The following is a 27953-nucleotide window of genomic DNA, read 5'->3' on the forward strand; positions in this document are numbered from 1 at the left end:
GATGAAAACGAGTTGATGGATTACTTTGTTAAGTCTTTGGTACGTTTCTGGCACCGGTTTAGATAATGTTGACTAATCTTTCTACAGCCTGAAGATTACCGTGAGGGTAGACTTAATCGTACTTGGGTTTACTATTATACTAGGAAATGATGAGGCGGCTGTTTCTTAGCGGGAACGATTCTGATATTTACGTATTATGATCTCTTTTATCTTTTGTAATAATGCTCCCGATTTCATTATCCGTATGTCTTCCGCTGTGATATGCAAAATAATCTAAACGCTGCTCAATGAAGACCGCTGGGTTTGATCATTTTACCATGCGGTAGACAGATTCCCAATCCAGCACGCACGGCCGATCGGGCCAGATTAGAGAACTCGGTGGGTCTGGGTCACGTACTTACCCCACTTGTCAATTACCGGTAATGGCGCTGGTGTTTACGGTCAAATGAAGACAGCCCCCAGTTTCATGTCCATGGGGAACCAACTTCAACTAACACAACCATCTCTTGCAGCAAACCTTGGGGTTATCGAGTGCTCTTGTACAATAATAATGGAATCGCTCGTTCATCCCTGTTTAACATGGGCAGTTGATATGCAGAATGGCAGGCTGAACCTGGGCGATTTTCTTCGACATGTGAGACTCGATCGTATTCTCCAGGAAACCTAGGCTGACAAATTAGGTGACCTGGTTTATCATTCACAACAAGGACCATATACCTCACGACTCCCGACTTTTGTTATCGAATACATTTGGGAAATGTTACAATCCCTCAAGCACCGAATCAAGTCGATTGAGAGCTAATGAGGCTCGAAAACGTATTTCTCAAATAGGAGAGATTGACATCCTGCCCTCCCCTGAACTGCTCTCATCCATTACCGAGTATAAGAGATCTCCGTCCACTTTCTGGACTGCCGAATCTTCAGTAAAATTAGGACCAACCGACTTAGGATCAGCCGAGTTCAGTCGGGACACTGAAGGTCTTTTTCGTTACTTTTACTGGCAAAACAGACGGAATAATATGTTGGAAGTATTGTATCGGGCATTTACTACAACCGCCACATACTTGCTTGTTCAACGATTATGTCAAAATTTCGAGGTGACAAATCTGACGCCCCGAGTCCTACGATATTGCTCCGGATTGGTCACGGACCAGCATGTTACTAAAAAGAGAGAAGACAAAAGGTGGAAGATGACATTAAGGCTGACTACAGGGCTGGTAACGTATGGAACACCTACGCGGGACATTTGGGCGGATACGGTGCATTTTTCCTGATCGGTGTCGTTCCTTCGTGGATGTAAGTTTTCGTACCCGAGTATTCTTCTGTTGGCTGAACATAAAAGGTATGAGATATCCTTGAACAAAAGCGACGACTTGGAATATGTTGTTTCCCATTTTAAATCCATCAAAGTCCAGGAAATGGCAACACATTATGAACTGCAGGATCTCGGCTCACGAATTATATCAGAAGCCACAGGATGTGCCGAACCGTGTTTTCCCCTGAAAGGCCAACTGAGAAATTGAAACGCGCAAAAATAAAGCACCCACTGCTGGCCGTTCAAGAGCCGCCAGAAATGGTGGCGGGAGTGTGCAACAAACGCAAGACACTCTAGGCTCATCGTGTGCGGTTAGCACACGTCAGTCTTCGAAGAAACGAAAGCGAAATTGTCGGCGGCTAGGCGTCAATTTAAACGGTGACCATTTGGAGAATAGCCAAAAATGTGCACAGCAGGTTCATTGAACCAGGCTTCCTTACCACCCACTATGTCTGCACCCGATCCGAGCATTCCAGAAGTGATACAGAGTAATTTCCAGGCCATTGAAGCGGAGCAAATATCGTCAGAAAATTCAGTCTGGAGAATTGAACCTGCCTCAACATCTCCGTTAGAGAGAATCCCATCTCAACCCCACATCAGCAGCGAAGACGCCAATATCTCACATCGAAGGTCTCCCGTCCGCGACGATACTTCATCCTCAATGTTCCATTACTCATCCTTCTCAACGAGCCTCGTTGATACGGATGATGCTATGCAGCACGCAGCCTATCAACACAATGTTTATTCTTTTGTGGGCTCTTCGCCTGATTTCGCTAACACGACTACTTCTCAAACCCACCCATCTGATAATTCCTCTAACGCAAATCCTATTTTGATGGATACAGATGACGCTCTGCAGAATGCAGTCTATCAGTCGCTCACCCACCACGGTTATTCATTCATTGGACCATTGGTTGACTTAACTGGTCAGGTTGATGATGCCAATAATTTACCCTTTCAACCACGTTCATCGAATAATCCCTCGTATGCAAATCCTATCTTAATTGATACAGATGACGCTATGCGGCACACGGCCTATCAACCCCATGTTCATTCTTTTATGAGCTCTTCGCCTCATTTGTCTAATGTAACTGCTTCTCAATCCAGCCCGCCTGATAATTTCCTTTCCATGAGTCCTAATTTGGTCGATACGGATAATGCCTTGCGAGATGGCATATATCAGGCACATGGCAATCCAAGCTTCATTTACTCAAATATCAATAATCTAGCCCCTTCTGATGCCAGGGTAACGGGCACTGTCACCTAGAAGCATTGTATTCAGGTTATCCTTAACAAAATCCAAAATATCGAACAGTGGAGGCTAGTTAATCAAGTATATCCTATAAAATATTGTTAATGGTGTATAAAACGAAAGGATTAATACAAAGAATGAATAAGTCAATTTACACCGAGCATGTGTCATCAGCGTGACTTCAATAATGTGAGTGCTAGAAAACAATCACAAAATCAAAGTGTGGCCTATCCGTACCCTACTCGTATATTATCACCACTGCAGCCAGCTTCCCATTCTCTGAAATATCAATTGTAGATTGGCCGAATACATGATAGTAGCAGTCTGTCTCTATAGCTCTCCCCTCAATTCTCGCAGTACCGTCAATGTGAAGTGGTATCAGTATCGTTGATGACTTTCCAATCGAACTTTGCTGAGGGAAATAAACAAGGCCGCTGGTTTTATATCTCGATATCGGCTTCGGTTTTTTTCGAATGAAACCTATAAGCTTTTAGAAGCCAGAAATAAATGACGGGTAAAAACGCCTCCTAACTTTCGAATATTCGTCTGAATCTAGTACACGTTCCACAATCGGATCAAAACCACGCGTCCGTTGAAATACCGCAATTGTGCTAGATGGCTGGGGACGTAGAGAATGAAAGAAAACAAAAACTTCAGCCCAGCATGTCGCTGTCAGGTTTTAAGTTCGACAGCTTTAGGTATTGCTTTAATAAACTCGTAATTACCCCCGCTCGATGACATAATTAATGATTTCTCTATAACCTCACGACATCAGTTATCTAGGAGTATAAGTTAAAGACATGGATGCAGTTGAATAGTGGGCGATTGTTAACAGTGAATCTTAAGAGGGGTATCCGCGGGGGAAAACTGGAGCTCTTGATATATATAGGTTTTGACCGCCTTCTCATACTGTTGGTGCCCGACAAACTTCAATGTGGACGGCACCCGAAATTCAAAGAGTAATGACTAAGCCACAACATTTGATTTCCATCACTCAACTCAACTTCGAGTACACAGGTCAGGTGGACAGTAAAAAAGATTAAAGTTCGAGTATTCAAGTTCATAAAGAACTATCACGTGACCTGTGATTACACGGGCGCCACTATTTGCACAGGTCAAAATTCTGCCTGCACAAGTCACTAACCCGATTAGGAAACATCTATTTGCACAGGTCAAGACTATACTACATTAGGACGTATCATGTGACCCACAACCTTGAAGGCATCATAGTATGAATGGAAATGCTTTTTATTCGATTCTCTATATAAAAGTGCAACATAGCATGACGCAATTATTAGACATTAATATACCAATTCAGAATACAGTTTGACCAGCCAATCAGAATGCAGATATCAAAATTCCACTAACACCCATGTTAAATCCCCAGATCGTCTGCCCGCTTGCCCCCTCCCTCTACCCTGTCCCCGAGGCATCGCCGGAGATATTCCTTGCCTTGATGCTTCATTCAATGCTTCAAGCGGTGCCTTGTTTGCTGCTTCTTCAGGTCTTGCCTCCACAGATATAGCCGCTGCTGCAATTGCTTTGAGTGCCTCACCTTTCTGAGCAATCCGTACCTCCCGGTCCACTCGCTCATATAATGATAATCCTCGCTTGTTTAAACGGCCGCCGAAGGAAGGCTGTATAAGTGGATCCATTACTAGAAGTCGAGGATCTAGTGACTCTATTGAATAGCCTGTAATCCACCACTGTCGATGAAAGTGGTCCATATTTAATGGCCTCTGGGCATCGACATATTCCTGAATGATATGAATGCATGGAATTCCAAGTGTTACCTGTACTGATTTAGTACAAGGCTTAATTAGCCTCTTGCCAGGGCCTTTCGGAAGGTGGTCCTTATAAATTTTATGAACTTTAAAGAGTGCAAATTAGGATATTTTAAACTTCACATCCCGATAAAGAGGCATATCAAGAGATATAGGCCATCTTATCTTGTTCTCTGTAATCTGCCTCTCTATCTCTGCATCTCTATCAAGCACTGTTCGTTCAAGAGACCGTGTCACTGTTAAAAGGTCTCCTATTGAGGTGTTTAGATCCCTTTTAAAATTATGATGCGCGCCTTCATTTCGAGATGTTGCAGTATTTCCAAAATGAGTATAGGAATTGGTATAGCAATGGAGGAATTTCCTTGCAGTAAAATATTGAAGCCATTCCCTGCTCAGATAGTGTATTAACTCCGGAAAGGAGCTATATATCTGTTTAAATTCTTCCCATCTCTGATTCTTCTCCTCAATTGTTGTTGCAAAGATAACTTGTGTCCATTTTCTTTCTAGGCTTTGAGTCTGCCTATCAATCTCTTCAATTTTTTTTTTTTTGTATCTTGATTTTGAACTGTACGAGCGATCATAGGCTTTGCTTTTTGCTGAAATATTCTTAAGAATATGCCAGATACAGAGAAGATGGCTGCTTTCTGGAAAGAGATGCATAACTGCATTTATTAAAGCCTTCTCTTTATCTGTAAGAATAGCAAGAGGAAGTGGAAGCTGGAGAACCCGGTATACTCTTCGCATTAAAGCTAGAATAAAAGAATAGGTCTCCTCTTGTTCATCACTTAAAAAGCCAAATGCAACGTAAAATGTGCTTCCAGTAGCTGATACACCAACAATATTAAGAAGAGGCATCCTAAACCGGTTGGTTTTATAAGTGCAATCCATACAAAGAATATATAGATTCTTCTTTAGTTGCTGAAGGCACACTTTATGAGTAAGAAATAGTGCAGAAACTCGACCATTTTGAGTAGCAAGCTGCATTATCCAACTTCCTTCATCAGGTAAAATAGAAATTAAGGCCTGCATGGGGCTTCGTCCTGCAAGAAATTGCTTATATATTGCAGCCCGGAGGTTGTATATGTCATGGCGTTGGATAAGAGTATTTTGATCTTCTTGACGGAGTATTCGAATAATCTCTCTCGTTGGTATACCAACTTTAATTAAGGCCTTAATTTGATCCCCTTTCTGCTTGATCTCCTCTCTCCGAATTGAAGGATGTGCAATGGCTGATGATGCCTTATGATTATGATCTTTATTCCGTACAACTAAGGTCCATCTAGCTGTATGTTTTGAGTAGCTAATTCGAATGCTAAAAGGGCAGCCAATTTTTCGAGATTTGGCCTCGCGCTGGCCAGTGGATGTTGAAGCACGCTTTTAACCTTGATCACAGCCAAGATAGACTGCTTCAATAATACCATTGCGGTTCTTGTTGCGTCGAACAACTACTACTGCATAGCCATATTGTAGAGCATGTGCTTTTGCGGCCTTTTCTGCCTCTAAAGCAGTATTGAATTGTGTGCCGGATTCAGGAGAAGGTATTTGAGAAGGAGTATTATCATATGGGAAATGATCCATTTTGTTTGTAATAGTAGTATTATATTTACTTTTATCCCTGGTTTCAACACTTTAAGATAAGTACATATTTCCTAATTGGGATATGACTGGGGACCTGTGTAAATAAAATCCACCCCTTGGTAGAATATTGACCTGTGCAAATAGTGGCGCCCGATTACACAGCCGGATAGCCCAATAGGTTAACCACATGTGTATATACAGCTCACATGAGCTCTCGGAAAGTGCCAAGGTGCTACATCCAAGATCCCCACTCAGGCACGGAACATAGTTGTTCCAGAGTCGGGGGTCAACATGACTCCTGAAGGTAGACTAGCGTATAATAAACAACCCATCACCTCAACAGAAAGACTCAGGGACCAGGGGCTTGCTTGTTCATCCCATCTAACGAATAGTTAGACATTTGTAGATAGCATCAGCCTCAGTAATTTGAGGCCAGATCCAAGAGGCGGAACTTTAGGCGGTAAATTAGTACAGCACAAAACAATTGCAAAAGAAAGTTGGCTAGTAACTAAAGGATCGCGCCTTTGACAGAGATGGGTCGGGATGACGCCACCGCCATATTATCTTGGCAGAAAATAGCTGCCTGCAGCTTGGATAACTCTAATTAGCAAGTCCTTTTCAATTAACTTATATCAAAGCTATCAACCATCGCTATCAAGAGCCCTCTTTCAGATTCATGATTCGGGTGATGGGCTTCCTATTTTTCTGTGGTTACGTGAGTTAATTACATGGACCACGTTTTGTTTTCCGCGTTCTTTTCGTCGAGCCACCTAACGATGGCAGCAAAAGAGTCTTTAAGTTCCCCCTCCCGATCAGAGATCAAATGGCTTTCGTGATTTCAGGTCGACCTGCGACAATTTAGGCCTATCTCGCGCGACAGACTCTTCATCAGTGGGATAGTGAAGGTGCGTACCTAACGTCAGATAAATAAAGACTTCTTCTAATTTTGTATACCTACAAAATCTAGCACTTGATCTTTGTGTCCGCGTAGGAAGCGTCCCTGAAATACGAACCCTGCCATCCGCCAATAGTCGGAAGAGCCTTTTGAGTGATATCTTATGGCTTAATTCTGCTATCAGTTCCGAGGACTATGATATCTACAAACTCATTCCATTGCTTCGTGCGGTCGTTAATAAGGAACCCGATGATATAGTCTGGAATAAGATCTACGCTTCGCTTATCGAATCTACTCCACCGAAACCGCTCCCTAGCCTTAACCAAACACCATACCTACACATCACAAGCAGCTTTTCGAATTCGTCCGAACAGCGTAAGCACGTGGATGCAGTACTGAAGGGGACAGTGGATCAGCAACAGGAAAACAGAGGTTGTATTGCTCTTATTAAGAGGACGCGGGGAAGTCTCTTCCTAGGAAGTGGACACAGGAAATGGAACCCAAAACCACTGGTCAGGTCCCGGTCATCCGACCCTCCGCCTGGCGGAGGTGGGCAAGCGCAACTTCCACAGCAGAAATAGTATCTTCTAAGGCCAAATGACCAGTAGACAAATCCTCATGGACAGAAAAAGCAGGCGACACGGCATGTGCACCGGGCAAGCGCAGGACGGAAGCAGCATCATCTAAACGGGACGCAGCATAAGAAAGTTGGGCACCGGCTTCAGTAAGGGGAGTTTCGATCTCGCCTGAGCAGAAAAGTACATTAGCCAGAGCAAAACACATACAGGCTCTGTAGAGACTCACGAGACACAAGGCAGCCAGGCGAGAAGGCTGGGCCAGAGGCGCCAGCAGCAGCAGAAGCGCCACAGGCACGGCGAGCGGACATTTTCGCGAAGAAATAAGCAAGGGGCGGCTATAGGGACTGTAGTAACACTGGTCCGAAAAGTTCTAGAGCTTTACAGCAGCTCTAGCTCTGAGGGGATCAGAAAGCCTCAGATACAGAACAGCTTCAGCTCCAAAGAGCTAGAGAACCCCAAAGGAAAGATAGACGAGAATTATCTGAAAGAACAGACTGGGAACAGCATGCGGTAAGAGCAGAAGGAATGGACAAGCCGCAAAGTTGAGAGGTGAGAGATAAAAAAAAAAAGGAAGAGGTTGAGAAGTGGGAGAGGAATGAGATCTGAAAGACTCGATATCCACCAGGAGCAGCACCAGTGAATCATGCTCCACCAGCAAAACTTCACTTCAGTACAGGTGAAGCTTAAATCACCCGTGTTTTAGTTCGTAATCTTGTCATAGATGAAGCCCAGAAGTCTAACATAGTTCACTGAAGAACTTTATGTATATGAAGTTCCATACTGCATGTGACGAAACAATTGTGCATTTATCTTTCACACAGCTTCATAATTTTGCACTAACTTAGGTGGCACCTCAACGATGGGCAAAATGTTTATAAAACAAATCACGGTGGTTAAAATACGGGAAACACAGTTCAGTGAAGTATGCATTCTACCCAAATGGCAGACGTACAGAAGATTTTCTTACTGTATACATAGAACTGGTCCAGTGGAAGACGAACAGACCTTGATTGTGAAGTCCTTTTGAGTGCGCTGCGAATGTTTGTTGGCTAGCCGAGCAGAGCGTCGAGGTTGGTCTTTGCGATAGGCTCAAAGAGCTCATATCAGCAACTACTTTGGACTCATCAGAGTATTCTCATGGCTCTCGAAGATTATGTCTCCATTTAGGTAAAAGGTTTGTCGAAGTTGAGTTCAGAAGGTGCAGTGCTAATGGTAGGAACGCTTCTTTATCAATGCTGTCATCCGGGGCGATGGCTAAGGGGTGTAGTGCCTGACGAATATGGCTACCAACATTCGTAAACATCCCACTTATAACCTCTTGGGCACTTGCGGAACCAAAAGGGTCCACAGAACTAAAAGGGTCCGCAAGTGCCAAGCTTTGCTATCGCTGTCACTAAGAGACCTACAAAGAGAGATAAGTCAAAAGTAGTGGCATGATTGAGAAGATAATGGAATAGTCTTGTATTCCCATATAAAAAGTAGCACGATTTAACTTGCGGATATCTATAATATTAATTTAAAAAGCTCAAAAATCTCTCAGCTTATAAAGCTACAGGCTACAATGTAGCACTGTAGATGTCCTTGGAGTTGGGAAATTGTGCGAAAGATTGGCTACCCACGAGAATGACTTCGCTGCTCATTGGAGATCTTATGGCTATTAGCTTTCCTGGAAACCAGAACTGATAGGCTGGCGTTGAGATTGAAGCGCTAAGCACTCAACAAAACGCGCCTTTTGCATACTGGGCGCCGTCATGCATTGTGAAAGTGCTGCCCCGAGAGATAGGATTAAATAATCATAATCTGTCAAAGCTCATAGATATGAGCAAAATTATCCTTCATGGAGTCTTGATTGTATTCCTTGACTATCTTAATTATCTCACATGAAGGTGCTTCCACCTTTGTGGGAGGTCGTTTTACTAGGGCGCTAGGCCTATTTGGTAACATTGCCGCCCATCTGCCGCCCGTCCCCGCCTGCCGCCCGATTGCTCTTACTCACCGACTTTTAGACTTCATGTTTTCAACACCTCCTATCTCAACGAATATGGATCCAATTAAAGCAGCGATAGAAGCAATCAATTCGCTGGAAATTGGCGAATCGATCAATTATACTAAAGTTGCGAAAGAGTTTGATGTTGACCGACATACACTGCGAAGACGTCATCAAGGAAAACAGCAGTCAAGGAAGCAGCAATAGAGGACAGCAACTACTCAACAACCAGCAGGCCAAAACTCTTATCAAATACATCAATGAATTGACAGATCGAGGTCTTTATATCTCACATGAAATGCTGCGGAATTTCGCAAAGGATATTACAGGAAAGAAGCCGGGAAACCACTGGCCGGAGCGATTTTTAAAGCGAATAAAATGATATTGACAGCAATATAACATCAAGTATGGACAAGGCACGCCTCCGCGCCGATTCTACAGCTAAATATGACAAATACTTTAAGATGCTAGCTCAAAAGATTGCACAGTATGAAATTCAGCCGGAGAATATGTACAATATGGATGAAAAAGGCTTTCTTATCGGAATCTTGTAGAAAGGCAAAAGAATTTTTCACGCCGCCAATTTGAGCTAGATGGCTCCAAGAGACGCCTACAAGATAGCTCTAGGGAGTGGATTACTTGTATAGCCTGTATTTGCGCTGACAAGACCTCACTAACCCCGGGATTGATATATCAAGCTGCTTCGGGCAATATTCAAGATTCCTGGGTGCAAGACTTTGATACAGAGAAACACCACTGCTTTTTGCATCATCACCATCTGGTTGGACAAATAACGATCTAGGATACGCATGGCTTACAAATATCTTTAATAGAGAGACTAAAAGTAAAGCACGGCGGCGCTGGAGGCTTTTAGTACTTGATGGCCATGATTCTCATATCAATACACGCTTTCTTAATTACTGTATGGACAACAAGATCTTTGTGATAACCTATCCACCTCATTCTACGCATACTCTGCAGCCTCTTGATGTTAGTATCTTTGCACCGCTTGCCCGGGCGTACAGTGACAATCTGGAGGCATTTTTATATGAATCTCAAGGCTTCTGCAGCCTAAGCAAGCGGGATTTCTTCCGCCTGTTCTTTCCCAGTTGGGAAAGAGCTTTGTCACCAAAAATATTGAATCTGCATGGAAATCTTGCGGCTTAGAACCATGGAACCCGGAGATTGTTTTAAAGCGATTTTACAAAAAGAGGAAGTGAGGCCATCCACCAGCTCTTCAACCCGCTCTATCTTAGCTGCGAATGACTGGCAACGCATTGAAACGAAGCTAGAGCAAGCTGTTGCTAATGTACTTGATAAAAACACCCAGAAGCTTATTGCTACGATGCACAACCTCTGTACAGAGAATATCTTGCTTAAGAATAAATGCAGCGGCCTCGAGAACGCCTTGGTCAATGAAACAAAAAGCGGCGGCAGCGAGGAAAGCCTTTACTCTCTGAGCTTCGCGCTCCTGAAGATGGATATGCAGTATTTTACTCGCCTAATAAAGTTTAGCAAGCGCTGGAACTTCAGGCAGCCAAGGATCGTGAGATAGAGCTTGCTAAAGCTTCAAAAGAGCAAGACAAGCTTCGCCGTCAGCAGGAAAAGGAGGAGAAACAGCGCTTAGTTCAAGAAAGGAAGCGAAATCGAGAAATTCAGCGGTCAAAAAAGCAGCAAGAGATAGAGGCGAAGCAGCGGGAGAAAGAGGAAGCGCGGATCGCTAAGGAGGCCTCTATACAGCTTCAAAATAACTTTAGATCTGTTAAAAAGAGCAAGCCTAAGACAGCTAAGCGTTCTACAGTTCAAAATACTGCAGATATCGCTCCTACGCTGCTTGATGAGGTTGTACAGACCCCTACGCCTACAAACCGTCGAGGCCGGCAGATCCGCCTCCCACAACGCTTTCGTGATGCTTAAAATTTGTATATAGCAACATTAGGACCTCAAGAACACTACACCAAGATATCTATTTAATATACTAATTCTATGTGGCTCAAAAGCTTCATTTTTTGTTAGTGGTGCAGAACGGTGAAATCGGGCGGCAGGCGGGGACGGGCGGCAGATGGGCGGCAACGTTAAGTGGTCGACATAATCCATGTCTCATGCGTCGCTTTTCACGATTGAAACAGTTAAAATTCTTATTTGGACTCTTCTCCCAGGAGCAGATCTCCCGCTTGCGTTTCTGATTAGGTGAATCCCCCCTAGTGGTATTCGCCGGGTTTGCATCGTTGCCCGCTCAAAGTCAGTAAATTACTTTGGACAGCGGAATTGAAGATGCATCGTCAACCATTATCAGCCCAGATGGCTATGAACTCGTTACGGTTCAGCTGGCGGCACAAAAGGTTGTTGATTTTTGGATAGACGAGTTGTATTGCTTTAATATTCAATACTTCCAACCCGAGGGATATTCTTACACCTTGACAACAACTTCAGGTAGGAATTTTAACCCAACTGGCTCATACGAATCTAACAACTGCCATTAGCTTTGACTCAAGCGCCAAGCATTAGTATGTCCGCATTCATGTACCTACTCATGTAGTTTGCTAATCTTCTGTCAGCTGTTCACCGAAAAGAGCGTGTTAACACCCGTTACGTTCCTACACAGAAAGGCTCCTCTTCTTCCACACATAAAAGCAAACGAAAGTCGGCGATTAGACGCTGGCTCAAATGGTGACCATAGAAATACATAAATTTTACACAACAAGAGGCGAATGACCAACAGACCTATGAAATGACACCGCGGCCTGAAATTACCAGTGTCCAACAACCCGTACTATCGAGAAATTTCCAGCGGCAGAATCGGAGCAAATTTTATCTGCCCAACAAGACTACAGCCCTATCGAAACCGAAGAGGGAAATAACGCATTTAATTTACGGCCCCAAGGGGCCAATGCTCTTATTTTAGAGGCACTTGCCTCGGACAAACAGGACCAAACAATTTCGTCGAAGAGCGAGCTGGTTCGCATGTGAACTTTTCCTCTTCTATAAACGGAGGAGACGCCTTGACTCGAGATACTCTAACGTTTAGGCCCTGGGAATTTGGTTCACGTGCAGACCAACTTGAACCCCTGTTAGACTGGTCCGATGAAAATCGACTGGACCGAAATATCAATCTTACTCTCAATCCGGCACTTTTCGTAGACTTCCTGCCAAGTTCGTCGACACCAACCGAATCTCTTCGTCCAGCAGATTTTGTCGACTTCATGTCAAATAACCCTACGTCCCCGGTACGGTCCCTGCAACCTACTGAATTCATTGACTTTTTGTCAAGCCCGCCACTACGTTCGCTTCACCCAACATCCTTCATCGAGTTTTTACCTCCGCCAAGTACGCAGCCGTCATTCAGCCCTGATACGTTCACAAGCATCACTACCAATTCATTGGCAGTTCCGCCAGCGAGAGGTTGCGCGGAATTTCATAACGTACCTCAGCCAGTTCATTACTAATACTGAAATTGCAAATCGATTTCGTGTTGACCGAACAACTCTCTCAAGGTATCACCGCGGAGTTCAGCAGCCAAGAACGCAGCAATATGAAGAGCAGCGATTACTCAACAACCAACAGACCAGAGAGCTTTACTGTACGCATGAGATGCTGAGGAATTTTGCCAAGGAAATTACTGGAACCAAGCCTGGAAAACAGTGGCCAGGCCGCTTTTATAAGAGACACCAGAAAGACCTTATCTCTCACTATGCAACTGGTATTGATTCTGCACGCAAGCGGGCTGATTCTGCATTCAAATACTCTCTGTATTTTGAATATCTGGGCCAGAAGATGAAGGAATATGAGATACAACAGCAGGATATATATAATATGGACGAGAAAGGATTCCTTATTAGTATACTTTCTAAGGCCAAGAGGATCTTTTCTAGGCGTCAATATAACAAAGGAGGCAATACTCAACGCGTTCAGGATGGTAATCGGGAATGGATTACTTCAATTGCTTGTATATGTGCAGATCAAACTGCTTTATCTCCAGGTTTAATTTACCAAGCGTCATCTGGAAAACTTCAAGATACCTGGCTGCAGGACTTTGATCCTGCAGAACACCAATGTTTCTTTGCCTCCTCAGAGACCGGCTGGACCAACGACGACCTCGGATTTGCATGGTTAAAGCAGGTATTTAACCGGGAGACCAAGGCCAAAGCAGGCAGGCGTTGGAGGCTTCTAATCTTAGATAGTCACGGTTCTCATGTTACCATGAAGTTCTTGGACTATTGTGAAACTAATAGGATCCTTGTGGCTACTTATCCGCCTCATTCTACTCATTCCTTGCAACCGCTAGATGTCAGTATCTTTGGGCCGCTTGCAACCGCTTACAGCAATAGTTTGGAGGCATATCTGCAAGAATGCCAGGGCCTAAGCACTATTACGAAGCGGGACTTCTTCAGGCTAGTCTGGCCTGCATGGAAGAAGGCCTTATCTGCAAGAAATATTGAAAGTGCATGGAGATCGGTTGGCTTATAGTCTTTTAATCCTGAAGTTGTATTGGCCCGTTTAAAAAAAAAAAAAATAGAGGACCAACGGCCCTCTTCCAGTGGCTCTTCTAGGTCTGTTTTGCATGCAGAAGATTGGAGAAAGATCGAGCGGCTTATTAGAGAGATTTTTGCAGATATTAAAGATGAAAACACTAAGATGTTAAGCCGTACCATGCACCACCTCTCTACAGAGAATATCTTGCTTAAAATGGAGAATGCAGGCCTCAGAAAGACATGTGAGAATAAGAAGAAGCGCCGCCAGCGTGGAAAGACCTCTGCAGTTTGAAATCCAGGCCCCTAAGGGTGGTGGTGCAGTTTTTACTCTCCAGGGAAAGTCCATCAGGTTCAGTAGCTTGACCAGGAGAAGGCTCTACAAATACAGCTTGCTAAGGCCTCAAAAGAGGAACAGAAGCTACACCGTCAACAGGCAAAGGAAGAGAAACAACGAAAGTTGCAAGAACGGAAGGATATATGGGCCTTTGCACGAGAAGCCCGCCTCCATGAGGCAGAGGGAAAAAAGCTCCAAAAGGAGGAGGAGCGCCTGGCCAAGGAAGCATCTGTACAGCTTCAAAATGACTTCAAAATGGCCAGAATAGGCAAGAAGAAGTCCCCAGCAACATCAAAATTAAAGAACCAAGAAGTTGTTGCTGCCCCAGCGCCTGAAGTTGTTGATGAGGCCCCTCCCATCATGAATCGTCGAGGCAGGCAGATCCGGCTACCACAGCGCTTTCGGAACTAAAAAATAGTTATATAGGCGTATTAGGTGTTCCATTTTATTACTTCAAAAGATCTCTGTATAATTCTAATTGTATGTGGCTCTAAAGCTTCAATTTCAATGTGGTGTTGGTGTTGGGAATTCGGGCGGCAGACAGTAAAAGTACGTTACCCAATATATCTCACAGAGGGGCTGGGCAGAACATCTGTGAACCATAAAATTACGCGCATTCGCAAGTATCGATCCTTCATTGAATTAGGTCTCCTCGAGGTTGTGGGCCCCGGGCCCACGACTTGCTCTTGCCGTGACATTCGCGTTTATAAAGGCGAGGTAAACAAATGAAGAATGCAACAAACTAACTTAGGAAATATATGCGATCTGATGATGTTGTATCATCAACCACCTGACCGAGAAAGGTGCTGAATAATCAATATTACCATAACTTAATTGTCGACAACATCCTTCTGAATACAATGAATTCGGACCCCCCCCCCTCCTTTCCCCAAAAAAGGAACAATTACGGAGGACGTCACTGAAATCCTACCACAATGTCAAAAGGGCAAAGATCTCACGCTATGCCCACGGATAAGCACGACCCCACAAGCTGCGCATTTGTAAAAGAGAGCAAAGTGATATTGCAGATTGAGTATGGCACCACTCCCGAACTTAATGTAGATTGAATTTTCAGTCACGCTCAGCTATAGCAGTTACACTTTTTAACGATTCCATTTCCTCTTTTAACCACCGAATCGATTCATGTTGGTCAAGTGACTCTCCGGACTGATTGAAGATTTCAATCGTATCCACACTTTGAAGTGAACAAAGTTTGCGGAGGCCAGGGTCATTCCTGAAGTCGTCGTAAGATAAACTCGCTATGAGGTCATTCTCAAAATATAGCCGAAGATAATTTAATCGTCTGAAATTCTTGAGAAGCTGAACACATCGTGTAGTATGAAGATTGGGCAGCTTGATACAGCTACTTTCAGCCAAGACATTCTCCATGGATGCCGTGTCACTTCTACTCTCCCAGGTGAAACTGATTGATTCCACATTTTCGCGGCCTACATTGCCAATCGAGACAGCAAACTTTATAAAGTCATCCATATCATTCAATTGGATGAATGTCCTGCGGTAAGTTAGTCCTAGGGCCTCTTCCCGCATTTGTCTATTTACTGCAAGAATGCTGAGGTTGCTCCTGAACGGAAAATAAAGACCACTAGGATCACCTATGCCTCTGACTAGACTGAGCTCACTCGGATATCCGGGGTCACCATCTAACAGATCTGCCCTTGGAATAGCGCATACATAAATCTCATCACGGAGCTCTCTAGGAAGCATAAAGAAATGGGACACCACGTCAGAAGAGTCGCCGTGTGGTAGCTATGAATTCATTTAGCTACGCAATGTAAGCATTGTAAGGCAGAAACTGCGTGAAACTCACATTTGCAACTGACATTGTGGCTAATCCTTCATTTTTGGTTAATTGCAGAGGTAAGTCAAATTCAGAGTCGTAGCTAATATCCGCGATGAAGCTATACTGGCAGGTAACACTTCTGCACTCAAGGATTGTAATACACGGACCGTTGGCAATTTTCTGGGCTCCGGTAAGCCTTAGAGCGGATGAAGGGAGAATATAAGTAACGCACCTGAGTTATACCAGGTTTAGGGAATTTAGGTTCTGAGCCTGGCCCAGACTCTTCTTGATATTTTGTCCTGAAGCATTCGTCAAGCTCATCTCTGGTCTTCTCGTAGACGTTCTTGGGGACCGTTGTAAGGTCAGAATAGAAATGTTGCACATGAGTATCATATAGGGAGGCAACTTTATAGCCTAGCTTTTCCTCCATCTGCTCCAGGGTCATCAGAGCCCTGCGTTTCGCCATATTGAATTTTCAGCTGGGAAACTCTCATTATTGGCAGAGAGTGAGCGAAATACAAGATTGAACGTCGTGACGAGGGGAGCCAAAGAAAAGGACTAAGTTACGTCTGACTTGATAATTATATGTCATCCCCGATGACTCTTTCTTTCATTCTCATTTGTGGGGGATCCCCGTAGTTTACACAGTGATTGGGCACTGTGGAGCAAGAATGGCCAATCAACGGGTCTCTCTATACAAAAGAGGACTAGCTAATTGGCCACTTTTGTTTGGAAGGGAGTAGATTTGGTGGCTGTGGTTTGAGTAAACAAATGTCGCAATATGGATGATCTAAAGGCAAACAACCCATTCTTCCACAAAATTATACGCTAAATACATTTCGAACCACTCGTAATTAATGTCATTGGAGTAGTAAACTGAGGACTCCATCCAGGAACCCTCTTTTCTAATATTATAGGGGGCATATACCGACAGGCTAGTTGATTCCAACAGGCACCCTATGTTGAGGCGACAGGGGATGTGGTGACAAAGAGAAATAATTACAACGGTAGGAGCAGACTGATTGCGAGAATGTCGGATCGCACGATAAGACGACAAATTTGCAGGAGTGGCTCGGGTAACTCGGTGGCAGGTAGGGGAGAGGTGATTTTTCTAATCTGGTTGCCGAAAATGCCCCGCGTTGGACAGCAAAGGGGGTGCTCTAGAAAAGCCAAGAAAGATATTGCGATCATACAAGGACGGGCGCTCTTTCCACTTCTTCTCCCGACAGGGTTTTAGTGGTTTTACCGAGACCTAGTCGATCGTCGCTAGTGCAGTATCGCCATGCTCGCACAGTGATCCTGAGGGGGAATGTTGTGAATCAAGGCTTGATCTGGTAGAAGAGTTTCACAATAGATTCTAGAACCTGATTGATCGGAAATAAATCTGGTGTTCACTCTGTATATAAACCCTGAAGTTTTCAGATGAGAGTATAACAATTTAACCTTCCTCTGAATCACAACACGGGCAATTCCGGAGCTGTGATACCACAGAATAGTTCGGCAACATGTTAGCAATTGTACAATAGCAACAGATGTACAGATGACGCCTGGGTGCACTGTAGATGTAAAAAAAGATAGCTGGATAGATGCTCTTGTCCCAGGCAAGGGCCTCGACAGACGCATGCCGCATGTTCGCTGCCTATGGGGCGGTCGAGACGGCAAGAATGATTTTTTCTTTATAAAAAAAAAAAAAAAAAAAACAAAGAGCGGGTGGAGTATATCTTACTTGAATTTACTTCATGTTACTTGTTTCATCTGTAGCCTTGACCTGAGGAATGGCCCGCAATTCCTATGCGTTGCCTCTTGGACCTTTACCCGCAGGCATGGGTAGAAACCCGACGAAACTCGGCGCTCCTCCTTACGCCCATTTTCAACCTCAAAGGCGTGTCACCGCGCTTCTCTCGCCAACTACCCGCCAATAGTGCCCCTTCCTGCGCAACTCGGTTACTGAGCATGTGTGCCAGTGGCCATAGGGCATGTATTTCCCTGCCAGCCTCAATATCCGCACGAAGGGCAGCCAGCCACCCTGCCGAGCACTTGGCCTCCAGCCGGTAGCCTAGTTCCCCAAGAATTTCCCAAAACTCCCTACATGTCATGCCATCCATAAAATGCGCCTCGATTGTCTCTGCCTCTGCGGCCAATCCAGCGTCAACGACCGTGGTAGCCGTGGTCGCCACGTCGGACAGTGAAAGCCACGCATCAGCCTCGTTGGCATTGTACGCACCTACTCTGATGCACGCTGCCGTTAGCCGCCAGATATAGTCATCGGCGTTGGTGACACCCTCGGTGGGCGTCCCGATGACGAGGCCAGGACTCACAACTGTGGAACGACTTATTGATACACTGCGACGCGCAGCGCGCTTGACCACAGCCTCGGCGACAAACTTAGTCTGGCTATACCCAGTGGCGTTAGTAGCTGAAAGTTCCTTCGCCACATCCTCCTCCCGTTCCTCCCGGGAGTCCCAACGCCGACCGCCAGTTATGTAGATGAACCTTACATGGGAGGCCAAGGAGGGTTGCAACAGCTCCATGGTCGAGCTGACGTTGGTGGCCTCGAGGGCTGCATAACTCTCCACCCAATGCACTGTAGCGCCGTTATGGATGATGACATCAACCATTTTGCCGTCACCGAGTGAATTCCAGCGCACAGGTTCCAGTCCCAAGCGTGGCAGCGACAGGTCACCCGGCCAGACCTCCAGCTTCTCCGCATAGCAGTTACTCCACCAGAGGGCCTTCACAGCCCCGTCGATAGTGCGGCGTCTCGCTGCGTCTTCCGTCTCACCCCGTACGAGGGCAACGACGCAACCGACATCGTGGTGTTCGAGGAGCTGGCGCAGGATTTGTGTGTGCCGATAAAACCGTTGGCGCCAGTGAGGAGGACAGTGAAAGGCTTAATTCTGTACGTAAGCAGCTTGCCATTGGCCCCGTTCAATCTTGCCGGTAATTGTTGGGTAGCAGCAATCTTGGAATCATGTCGGCTGATCCCGACCATGAGGTCGACGGAGATCGAACCATGAGTTGAAAGATGCCCGATCATGGTCGAGGCAGAGCGAGAGCTCGGTGCGTCGGAACGACCCCTTTATGGTACAGCTGGGGGGGCGTCTATATTAGAGACCGAGCAGCCAGCGTACACTCTGGTCCAGAAGATATTCTCGATGCGTCACTCGTGGGCCTTGGCGCACTTCTGTTGTCAAAGACTCCCGAACATAGTGTTCAACTTCTCCAAGCTCGACCCGCTGCCCTCTAATCTTGACTTGGCTATCCTTGCGGCCGACATACGTCAGCCTCCCGTCTTCGTTGTATTGTGCCAGGTCACCTGTCTTATAAAGGCGCCCGTGACGCCCTGGCTGACTATGCGAGCCTTGAAGCAGCCAGTCCGGGTCCTCAATAAATGCCGCCATGGCTTTTTTTAAGTCTTTCAAGTAGCCACGGCCAACAAGCGGCCCTTCGAGCAGCAGTTCACCAATGCATCCTGGTGGTATTAAGCAATCGTGGTCTTCTGGATCAATTTCTGCGTGATATGCATTGTATCGGCCTTCTTTACCCTGATCATAACTGTCGGAAGGTAAAAGATGGCGTGGTACTTCCGAGATAGAAAAGACACAATCTGTCCACTGTCGACCATCGACCCTGAGGTGCTGGCTGCACCGAACCATGTGACCATCTGCTCATAGCGCTAACGGCCCATGATTTCCCCGCCTCGTTCCAACCGCGTTAATAAACAATGGAAGGGTGTGGTTGTAACCAATCGTTCAAATGTTGGAAGCGATGGGAGTCTGGGATTCGGGGGGTACGGGGTGACACAGGAACCAGGCAAAATAGCATAGTTAACTAGCTAACCTAACTTATATTCGCACCCGCGGGCCTGAACTCTTAAAGGCCAGCGATTGGTTCTGCAATATACGTGGTTCTATCTTCTCTCCCATATAGACACCCCCTCTCGCACCGTAGCGCACCATTCAGCTCGTTACCAACCCCACACATAACATGCGATCTTGTCAATATCATATAAAAACTCCAATTTATCATATTTTCACACGGAAACGAGAGACGGAGTTGACTGCAAGACCGTGAGCTAATTTAAGCTGCTGAAAAGGGACGAATCAAGCGGTTGAAGTCGGTGAGTTAGGTGAGGTGGAAAGGATAGTAGTAGAATCCTGTGATCTTGGCAATATTGGACAAATTCAACAGTTAGATGAGCCTCATGATTATCCATTAAAAGGAGCCGATACCGGCCTCGTTGACGTTGGGCAGAGAAATAATTAAAATGATAAAGCCAACTAAATGCAATTGCAATTTATATAGCCTTTTTCAGATACCTCTATGATATAATATCTGGAAGATCTGAAAGAGTATACCAATCCTGCAGGTGGACCTTGCCTGGTATAATTAACACTGGTGGAATCCTCTCACCAGTAGAATTAACACATTCAACTAATGTCACAGTTGTACGGGTTGAAGCGCTTGCAATATCATTGTTTCTTGTAGAACATTGAGTCACAATCGACTCAACACGACCTTGACCGATTCGGAAGCCAGTTTCATCAAAATTCCAGATATCTTCGTGAAGAAGAGAATATATCTCCGTCTGAAGTTGAAGATAATTATACCACTGAGACACCAAGACCTCATCCTCTGCCTCAGCCCGATCAATATAATAACACGCCGTTTTCCTTTAAAATATTGCTTATTTTGTTGCAAGAAGCGGTATGGCCAATTTTTACCAACTTTTGATGGAGCTTTTGATGAATCTTCATGGCTATTCTGCAGAATAGTGTTGGCTACCTTTCGAATGGCAGGTATACTAATTGGAGCCCCAACGTCGTCATATCGATCAGTATAATCAAATAAAGCTTCATATTGGGCAGGATCGAGGCGTTGGTTAGCCGGTTTCCTTGTGATTTTGCTCTTTTTGCCTTGAATTCTTCTATGAAGCCGGTGATAGCTGATCCCATGATCACGCGCATTTTTTTGCAATATTTGTACGCGATTTTTCGTTTTTGAGCTTCGTACACGTGTAGAGCCTTTGAACAATGGCCTCTTCCTCTTTATATGTTGACTTCATGGTTTAGATGGTGGGAATGGCTTCAAATACAAGGTGTTTTGAATATATTGATTTTTTTGCGTTGAGCCGGGAATTGCGTTGAACCGGGGCAGACCCCCACAGGGGTCTGCCGGGCGGTGAGCTGGAGGAGACGGGTAATGCAATCATGAACTAAATTATGAAACAATTTGCTTGACTGTTGAGGTTTAAAATCTCTTGGATCTGGTGAGATGCAATATACACTTGTCGAGGACACTTCGGTGCTTCCGATTGTTGTGAATCATGGCTCGATCTTGCAGAAGAGCTTCAGTCCCGTCTTAGCGCCAAGGCGGGACCACATTCACGGGACTTGTCTAGGACTATCAGCGGACAATCAAAAAAAAAAGATGAGAGCGGCATCCGACAACGGTGAGAAATGCGACGATGCAATCTCGCTAAAACTGGTGAACTCCGGACAAGAACCATACTCCGATTGCAGTGGAAGCAGTAAGCGCATCCCTGAATTGAGCTGGAAACTCAGAAGCGACACATCTACGTGGATACGTCGATTTGGCGTGACGCGGTAGATTACCAGTGCTATTGTGGGGAAATTCCTATCCTAAAAACATTTTGCCCTTTTTTATGAGACGTAGCCACCCAGATAACTAGCCTCCCTCCTAGTAGAATGAGACCCATCTTGCCAATCGATAAATGCGGCCATGCCGCCGACGAATTTAAACGGCCATGAGTTGGGTCTGATAATCTCTGAACTAAAAGCTGATCTGCGTCCGAGCTCTCTCATTCCTATGTCTGACATACGGCGGAAGAATCATCCAAAACTGAAATAATGTTAAGAATGGATAGTTCTTTATGTTGTGCATAGGAAGCCGTATTTAGACTAGGAAAGAGATAGCTTTAGCCAGCGTCCCACTCAGCGCCGATAGCATCCCATGGAACCCAGACAAAGCTCCGGCGCCCTTAAGCACCCGCTAAGCCTAACTGGTCGAGTCATAATTACATACGTTGGGGTCCAAAAAATACAACCAAGTTATAAAGCGCAAAGCCTGTTCTTTTGCCCCGCAAAGAAGTCGGATTTACGCCAGTCACTCATTCAAGCGTCTTGTTCTGTGTGGCCTTCGGAATCACGAGAATCTGGTGCTTGGCAAAGTTTTGTGTCTTCAGCTTCGGCCTTCATTTTCTCTCAAATTTTACATCATGCCAAATGCAGCCATACCCGGTCGGAACCCTGTTGATCTGCCTCGACCAGGAAAGAGACGACGTCTACGATGTGAATTCGACACGATTCTCTCAGTGAGTCGGGCGTCTAACCATAATCCTGCCCCTGGATGACAGGCTAATTGTACTAGGAGTCCGATGGAACGATCGAGGACCATCAGCTTTGCGACCATTTGATCAGCACCACCACGGAATCGAACAAGAGGCTCAGGTCTGAGCTCGCGGAAACACGGAGAGAGCTGGCAAAAGCTCAAGGAGATTATGATGAACTGGAATCTAGTCACTCACAGTGCCCCTACTGGATACAGAGAAATGAGTCTCTTGCTTCTGCTTTGGACGATCGCTGTGAGAAGATCGAGCGAGAGAAAGAAAGGCTCCAGAATTGTGCGATGAGCTCAAAGCTGAGAACCGACGTCTTCGTGGTCAAGGCTGCGACGAAAGCAAGAATATCAAGGGAGAGGAGCTAGATAACATTTAGTTTTTGTTCATGAATGGAAGTTGCATTTAATTCGCAATTTGTTGTTCTTAACACTCTTCATCCGAGCTTCTCACTCGCTGGGAGCCAGCCTTTTGGGAGGCTCTTAATAGGCTATATAGGTTCTGAGATGAGAAGAAAATCATCCAGGCTCTTTTGTTAAAGACCGGGTGGGTGTACACAAGAGGTGGTCTTCTTTTGTCCGGTGAGGGGTGTGTCAGCGTTATCGTCTTATGACAGTACGCGAGGAGTAAATGCAGTTGTCTCTCCCCAGAGCAAGAGCGACTATTTGGCTAGCCACAGGCTGAAGGGTTATAATGGAGAGAGTTGGAAGAAATGAACGCCCGTTATGGACAAGTATACTTGTTACGGAAACACTATAATCCGCCCGACTTGGCGGTGCGGAGTATCTGACGATCGATTCAACCCCTGAATCCTTTAGATAGGTGAACACCTCAATGAGAATATAGGGAACCGCTTAGTAGGCTCAGTTGGTTGAGATACTGTGATTCCTGGTGTTTCCACTGAATGACATCTACTTCCTAATTAGGCTAGTTGGCCTGTAGTTGATAGAATAGCTCCCTACGCCCCATTTCCCCTGAGTTCCACAACAATACTGGTAGCGGTTGCGCTGAAAATGGGAGGATTCGGCGAAGTAGGACGGAAGGCGTGGGTGCATTGACCTTCCTTTCCGAGCAGGTCCCTTTTTATTATGTTCGCATCTCCTTTTTTTTTTTTTTTTGCTTTGTTTTCCTTTTGTCATGTTTGCACTCTGCTTTCATCGCTCATGCTCGATCAGAGATGATCAAATTAGGGACTTGCACTGCGAGCCACAAAGCGGTAGTCCGGTGGGCTGGTGAGCGCCTTCTGGCCTGACAGCACTCTCGCATAGCAGCGTGTATTCAAAGCGAGCTACGTCGGCCAAATGAAGTCATCATCATAAACGCGGGCCCGTCAGTAGACAGGTCCTCAAGCGGACTCATAGGGAAATCTGTACGTGAGAAGTCTGTTGATTAGAAAGCGATCTGGCCGTAGCGGAGACCTCATGCAAGTGCTAGATTGGGATCAGTAGATTCGAAAGAGTAGCTGTCCGCAAGCCGTTTTGGGTTGCCCCCGACTCGGCTGGTAATCTGACCGTGTACACACCTGCCTTGCTGCGCTAACACGAAAGAGCACGAGTACACAGGTCAGGTGCCGCTGCTGTTGGTTAACAGGGGACTTTTCTTTTTCTTTTCCGGAACGGAGCAATCCGGGATCACCGGAGCAATCCATCATCACGTGGTTGCAGATGACGAGGCCTCGTTTTTGTGGTTACAGGTCGGCCGACCTCCCAAAGTTCCCCCCCTAAAGCGAGCCTGAAACCGCTGTGCCTAGGTTTCGACCTCGCTTAGTCATCATTTATGTAAGCTAGTTCTTAGTAGTTTGTAAAGGGGCGAAATGCCTTGCTATCTAATAACTAGATATACACAAAGAGGAATCGCTGAAAGGGAGAAAGTAAAGGGAAGTGTGCGTTCTCATACTACAAGGAGTCATGTGACTACGATAAGCGGACCAATCATATGTGTCAATCGCAGCGAAGGTGAAGCCAAGCAACATACAGGCGTAGCCCGTGACATAGTTAACTAGTTAATACTAGTAGCGGCCACCCGCCGGCCACCCATTCAATAGAACAAGCAATAGCTTCGAACACTAAGCACTTCCCAATTAGGTATAGTCACCTGTGAAACTAGGAGTTTTGCCTGTGTATTTATCAACACCTCCTTAAAACAACAAGAAAGAAATCTGCCATAACTGACCAATAAGAAGCCTGTTTTCTATAGGCCAATGAAATATCTATACTTGGTCTTATGTGGGGACTCTGAAACTAGTTGACACGAAGGAATCGACGGCGGCTTGGCTGATCACCCAGTCGTGCTGGATTGGGTGACCGTCGCGCGACGGTCACCCCTAGCGCTCACCCACTCACTCACCCCCGGTCGCGCGACTTCAGGGCGGCACTGCTCACGTACTTGAGCGAGAAAGGCAATGGTCTTGGCGTCCGTAGTTTTTGCTTGAGGTATAGCTTACGATTATTCTGATAATGACCCTACAACTCAACCGACCTGTAGGCTCAGGATTGGCCAACAATTTTATTTTTAACTCTCAATCATCAGTTCTCACTACGTTCCATGTCAGAACCATGCTTTGTGTCTCGACTTTGTCGTCTTCTTTAGACAATGTGGCAGCAGGTAGGTATACTGGCTTCCTTTTTTTGCGGAACCATCTGAGCCGCGCTGTGGCTGGGGTTATCTGAGGTAGCGGAAACAAATACTGAATACAAAGCAGACAAAATTGTCCGTAAGCCAAAAAAATACAGACAATAGATAACTACTGTGAGTAGCAGAGTACCAAGTATGGTGAAGACTATGGCCAGAGTCATCAGTAATTTTGTTCCGTTTTCAAAACACCTAGACTTACCAGCTATTTGTACCACCAGCATAGCCGGGAATTCATCCCCATACTCTCGAATTGGAAGAGCCAATAGTTGTTCAGTGAATGATAGAGGAACCTGCCTTTAGTGTCAGTATCCATTGGCACCACGGATTACCGAGGGCTCACGTACGAAAAGAGCGGTGATAACTGTGAAGCTATATTTGTTTTGCATGCGACATACTAAGCGCTGCACTCTGCTTGCGTTCTCTTCAAGTTGCATGAAATACTCTAGAGGTTGATGGGAATAATCAGTGCCTTGGACTTCCCCAGTCCTTTTAACACTTGCATTACAGTCCCACCGCAGGATATTATTCATTGCACACTTTGAGCACTCAGAACGTTCCTGATCATGCCGACCTCGTCCAGAATATCGTTTATCTCTACCAGAAGTTTAGCTTCATTTTTAACTTCTGACTGGATTGTTTCGTATGACAATCCGACTGACTTCTCGAATTGCTTGTACCCTTCCATGACTTCACTTGCTAAAAGGATTGACTTAGTAGTACGACGGACCCGACGGGAATACAAGAAAATACCTACAACAGCTGCAATTGCGTGCTCATACACATCGATAATTGACGTTTGTTTCCCCGGAATTGGTTCTTCAATGTGGTTGATGCAGATGCCTGCGATGTTCTCGATGGCATCATCTATCGTTCTAGTCCCTGGAAGCTTCCGCGAAATCTTGTCAGAAATACCCTGACCCTGTAGATTCCATCTATCTGGGAAAGCTGTGATTTTGTTCCTTGAATATGGTTAGTGACAATAATGGAAACCCGCTACTATCTAATAGGGCTTGGGAGGGATGGCACTTTTGTCAATCTTCCAAAGTCAGAGCTCGGGAACCATCAACATCTGTTGATCCCTTCGCAACTTTCCCCCCACTTCATTGGCTAGTTGCAATTGTCCTGGTTTGTTGCAGTAAACAGCCCTCGCAAAGCACGTCTGCAACCTCCAAGTCCTGCAGCTACGCGGGCACCTGAACTTCTCTGGGTTGGTTTCCCTTGTTGTTTCTTGAGATATCTTGTAAGTACTTGTTCATTATTGTGATCCTCCAGTTCTTCTTTCTCCAGAAAGCCATAGCTTGACTCGTCGAGACTGCGTGGAAGATGTAGCCTACAGTCAGACTCGTAACTATCCTTTAGCATAGTCATCTTTTCTGCCTGTTTCAGGTGTACGCTCATTTTATCAGTTTTGGACTCCTTCACCTCTTGCTCCAATTGGCTTCGTTCCTCAGCGCAGTGATTAACATCAATAACAGGAATCTATCAAATTAGTAAGTCACTGAGGGAGACAGAGGGCTTAACTAACAGCCATTGCCGCCCTCTTGTTCGGTCTTCTTTTCTCCGACGGTACCGTGCTCGCAGTCTTCCGGCGGATTGCGGTCCACGTTGCACATGGACTTGGCCAGGTGCTACTCAAATATCAGATCTCTAGTCAATAATACTACAGTAATCATACTTCAGTCCATAATTCCTAGCTGCTCGTCAATATTATCGGCTCTTGAATTATGAACATGCATACTTACATTTGTAGCAGGTAGGTGGAACCACCGCAGCCATTCTGTGGCATGGTTCTGATACTCTTCCGTAAGTATGTCGCCGTACAACATATCAAACACAGTAGGTTTCATAGATGACATCTTCCTTTCACAGCTATCATTTTTCGTCCAGTGAAGCACTACACCTTTGAAATCTTTGCATACTTTTGCTCGTTGATCGTCCGATTCTGAAGGCCGAATTGGTTGGTACGAAGGGGCTGTGTTTGGCCTCTCAATAGATCTGGGCTTTCCTAACAAAAGACGTATATCACGGAAATCAAAAAGCGCTGCAGTTAGCTCCGGGGAGGAGCCAAAGTTATCTACCGCCGTTGGATCACCTCCAGCTTCCAGAAGCCACTCGACTAGTTCGGCGTCTTTGTTTCGCACAGCATAGTGGAGAGGAGTCGCGCCCTCGCTGTCTTTCGAATTAACGTATGCTCCTGCTTCAAGGAGCCTCGCTATAATGGATCTCCTATGCTCGCTTTTTGGTGTACGGACTGCTAAGTGTAAGGGTGCACTTAATTCGGGACCTGTTGCGTTTACGTCTGCACCACTCCTGATAAGTTCTGACATGTTTTTTTCAATTCCCAATGAGCAATGCAATGGCGTACGCTGTTCAGAATCATTTACTCCAACGTTGCCTCCGTGTTGGATGATACTGGATATAATTCTGTGTGCATTTTCGTTATTTGAGGATGCAGCAACGTGTAGAGCAGTCTTGCCGGAGCTATTCTTTGCGTTTGGTTCTACTTTAGCATTTAGGAGCAGTTGGACAATGTTCGAGGAGCCCTTCTCTGCAGCTGTGTGTAACAGGCATCGTTGTTTTATTAGCTTGTGTTGTTTTTGGACTTCAATAAGCTTAAAATTTTCAAAATCTTGTTGAAATCTTATTTGGTTTCCATAATATATGTCCTGTCTGAGTTGTTGAAGAAGTTCTGCAACCTCAGTAACTCAGCGGAATTGGAAGGCTTTACGGTATCTTACCTTCGCTAATTTTTGACCTGTCCATTTCCACAGCCGTAGCGTTGGAAACGAAAAATTCAGATCTTCTTGATATCGAGAAATAATAGTTGGGCCTGTAAATGGGCAAGAAAGTGAAGTACGAGAGTTAATTCCGGTTTTGAGTGGTCCACTAGAATATGTGCAGCAATACTAATTAAGATACTAGTTTATAATGATTTGATAAGACCAGTCAGCTATATGATATTGCC

General features: G+C 45.3%; 7 protein-coding genes across 7 annotated transcripts; 3 read left to right on the forward strand and 4 right to left on the reverse strand.

The window, feature by feature from the left end:
- Nucleotides 1-1763: 1763 nt before the first annotated feature.
- On the forward strand, nucleotides 1764-2582 carry ATNIH1004_011822 (uncharacterized protein; the record flags this gene model as incomplete). Its single annotated transcript, XM_033576384.1, has 1 exon — nucleotides 1764-2582. The coding sequence occupies one exon, from the start codon at nucleotides 1764-1766 to the stop codon at nucleotides 2580-2582; it is 819 nt and encodes a 272-aa protein (XP_033421048.1).
- Nucleotides 2583-7337: 4755 nt separating this feature from the next.
- Nucleotides 7338-7909, reverse strand: ATNIH1004_011823 (uncharacterized protein; the record flags this gene model as incomplete). Its single annotated transcript, XM_033576385.1, has 3 exons — nucleotides 7338-7570; nucleotides 7629-7737; nucleotides 7898-7909. 3 exons carry the CDS (start codon nucleotides 7907-7909, stop codon nucleotides 7338-7340), a joined length of 354 nt encoding a protein of 117 aa, XP_033421049.1.
- Nucleotides 7910-14082: 6173 nt separating this feature from the next.
- ATNIH1004_011824 (uncharacterized protein) lies at nucleotides 14083-14606 on the forward strand (the record flags this gene model as incomplete). Its single annotated transcript, XM_033576386.1, has 2 exons — nucleotides 14083-14215; nucleotides 14269-14606. 2 exons carry the CDS (start codon nucleotides 14083-14085, stop codon nucleotides 14604-14606), a joined length of 471 nt encoding a protein of 156 aa, XP_033421050.1.
- Nucleotides 14607-15266: 660 nt separating this feature from the next.
- On the reverse strand, nucleotides 15267-16462 carry ATNIH1004_011825 (uncharacterized protein; the record flags this gene model as incomplete). The annotated part of the gene is made up of 3 exons (XM_033576387.1): nucleotides 15267-15962; nucleotides 16024-16176; nucleotides 16229-16462. The coding sequence occupies 3 exons, from the start codon at nucleotides 16460-16462 to the stop codon at nucleotides 15267-15269; spliced, it is 1083 nt and encodes a 360-aa protein (XP_033421051.1).
- Nucleotides 16463-17807: 1345 nt separating this feature from the next.
- ATNIH1004_011826 (putative secondary metabolism biosynthetic enzyme) lies at nucleotides 17808-19397 on the reverse strand (the record flags this gene model as incomplete). The annotated part of the gene is made up of 2 exons (XM_033576388.1): nucleotides 17808-18824; nucleotides 19161-19397. 2 exons carry the CDS (start codon nucleotides 19395-19397, stop codon nucleotides 17808-17810), a joined length of 1254 nt encoding a protein of 417 aa, XP_033421052.1.
- Nucleotides 19398-22234: 2837 nt separating this feature from the next.
- ATNIH1004_011827 (uncharacterized protein) lies at nucleotides 22235-22722 on the forward strand (the record flags this gene model as incomplete). Its single annotated transcript, XM_033576389.1, has 2 exons — nucleotides 22235-22330; nucleotides 22387-22722. The coding sequence occupies 2 exons, from the start codon at nucleotides 22235-22237 to the stop codon at nucleotides 22720-22722; spliced, it is 432 nt and encodes a 143-aa protein (XP_033421053.1).
- A 2150-nt stretch (nucleotides 22723-24872) lies between these two features.
- On the reverse strand, nucleotides 24873-27315 carry ATNIH1004_011828 (ankyrin repeat domain-containing protein; the record flags this gene model as incomplete). Its single annotated transcript, XM_033576390.1, has 8 exons — nucleotides 24873-24889; nucleotides 25188-25278; nucleotides 25333-25430; nucleotides 25526-25684; nucleotides 25739-25933; nucleotides 26514-26616; nucleotides 26664-26678; nucleotides 26731-27315. The coding sequence occupies 8 exons, from the start codon at nucleotides 27313-27315 to the stop codon at nucleotides 24873-24875; spliced, it is 1263 nt and encodes a 420-aa protein (XP_033421054.1).
- Nucleotides 27316-27953: the final 638 nt, after the last annotated feature.

Source organism: Aspergillus tanneri, assembly GCF_003426965.1.
Source record: "Aspergillus tanneri strain NIH1004 chromosome Unknown AapTan_9_pilon_pilon_pilon, whole genome shotgun sequence".
Taxonomy (NCBI): domain Eukaryota; kingdom Fungi; phylum Ascomycota; class Eurotiomycetes; order Eurotiales; family Aspergillaceae; genus Aspergillus; species Aspergillus tanneri.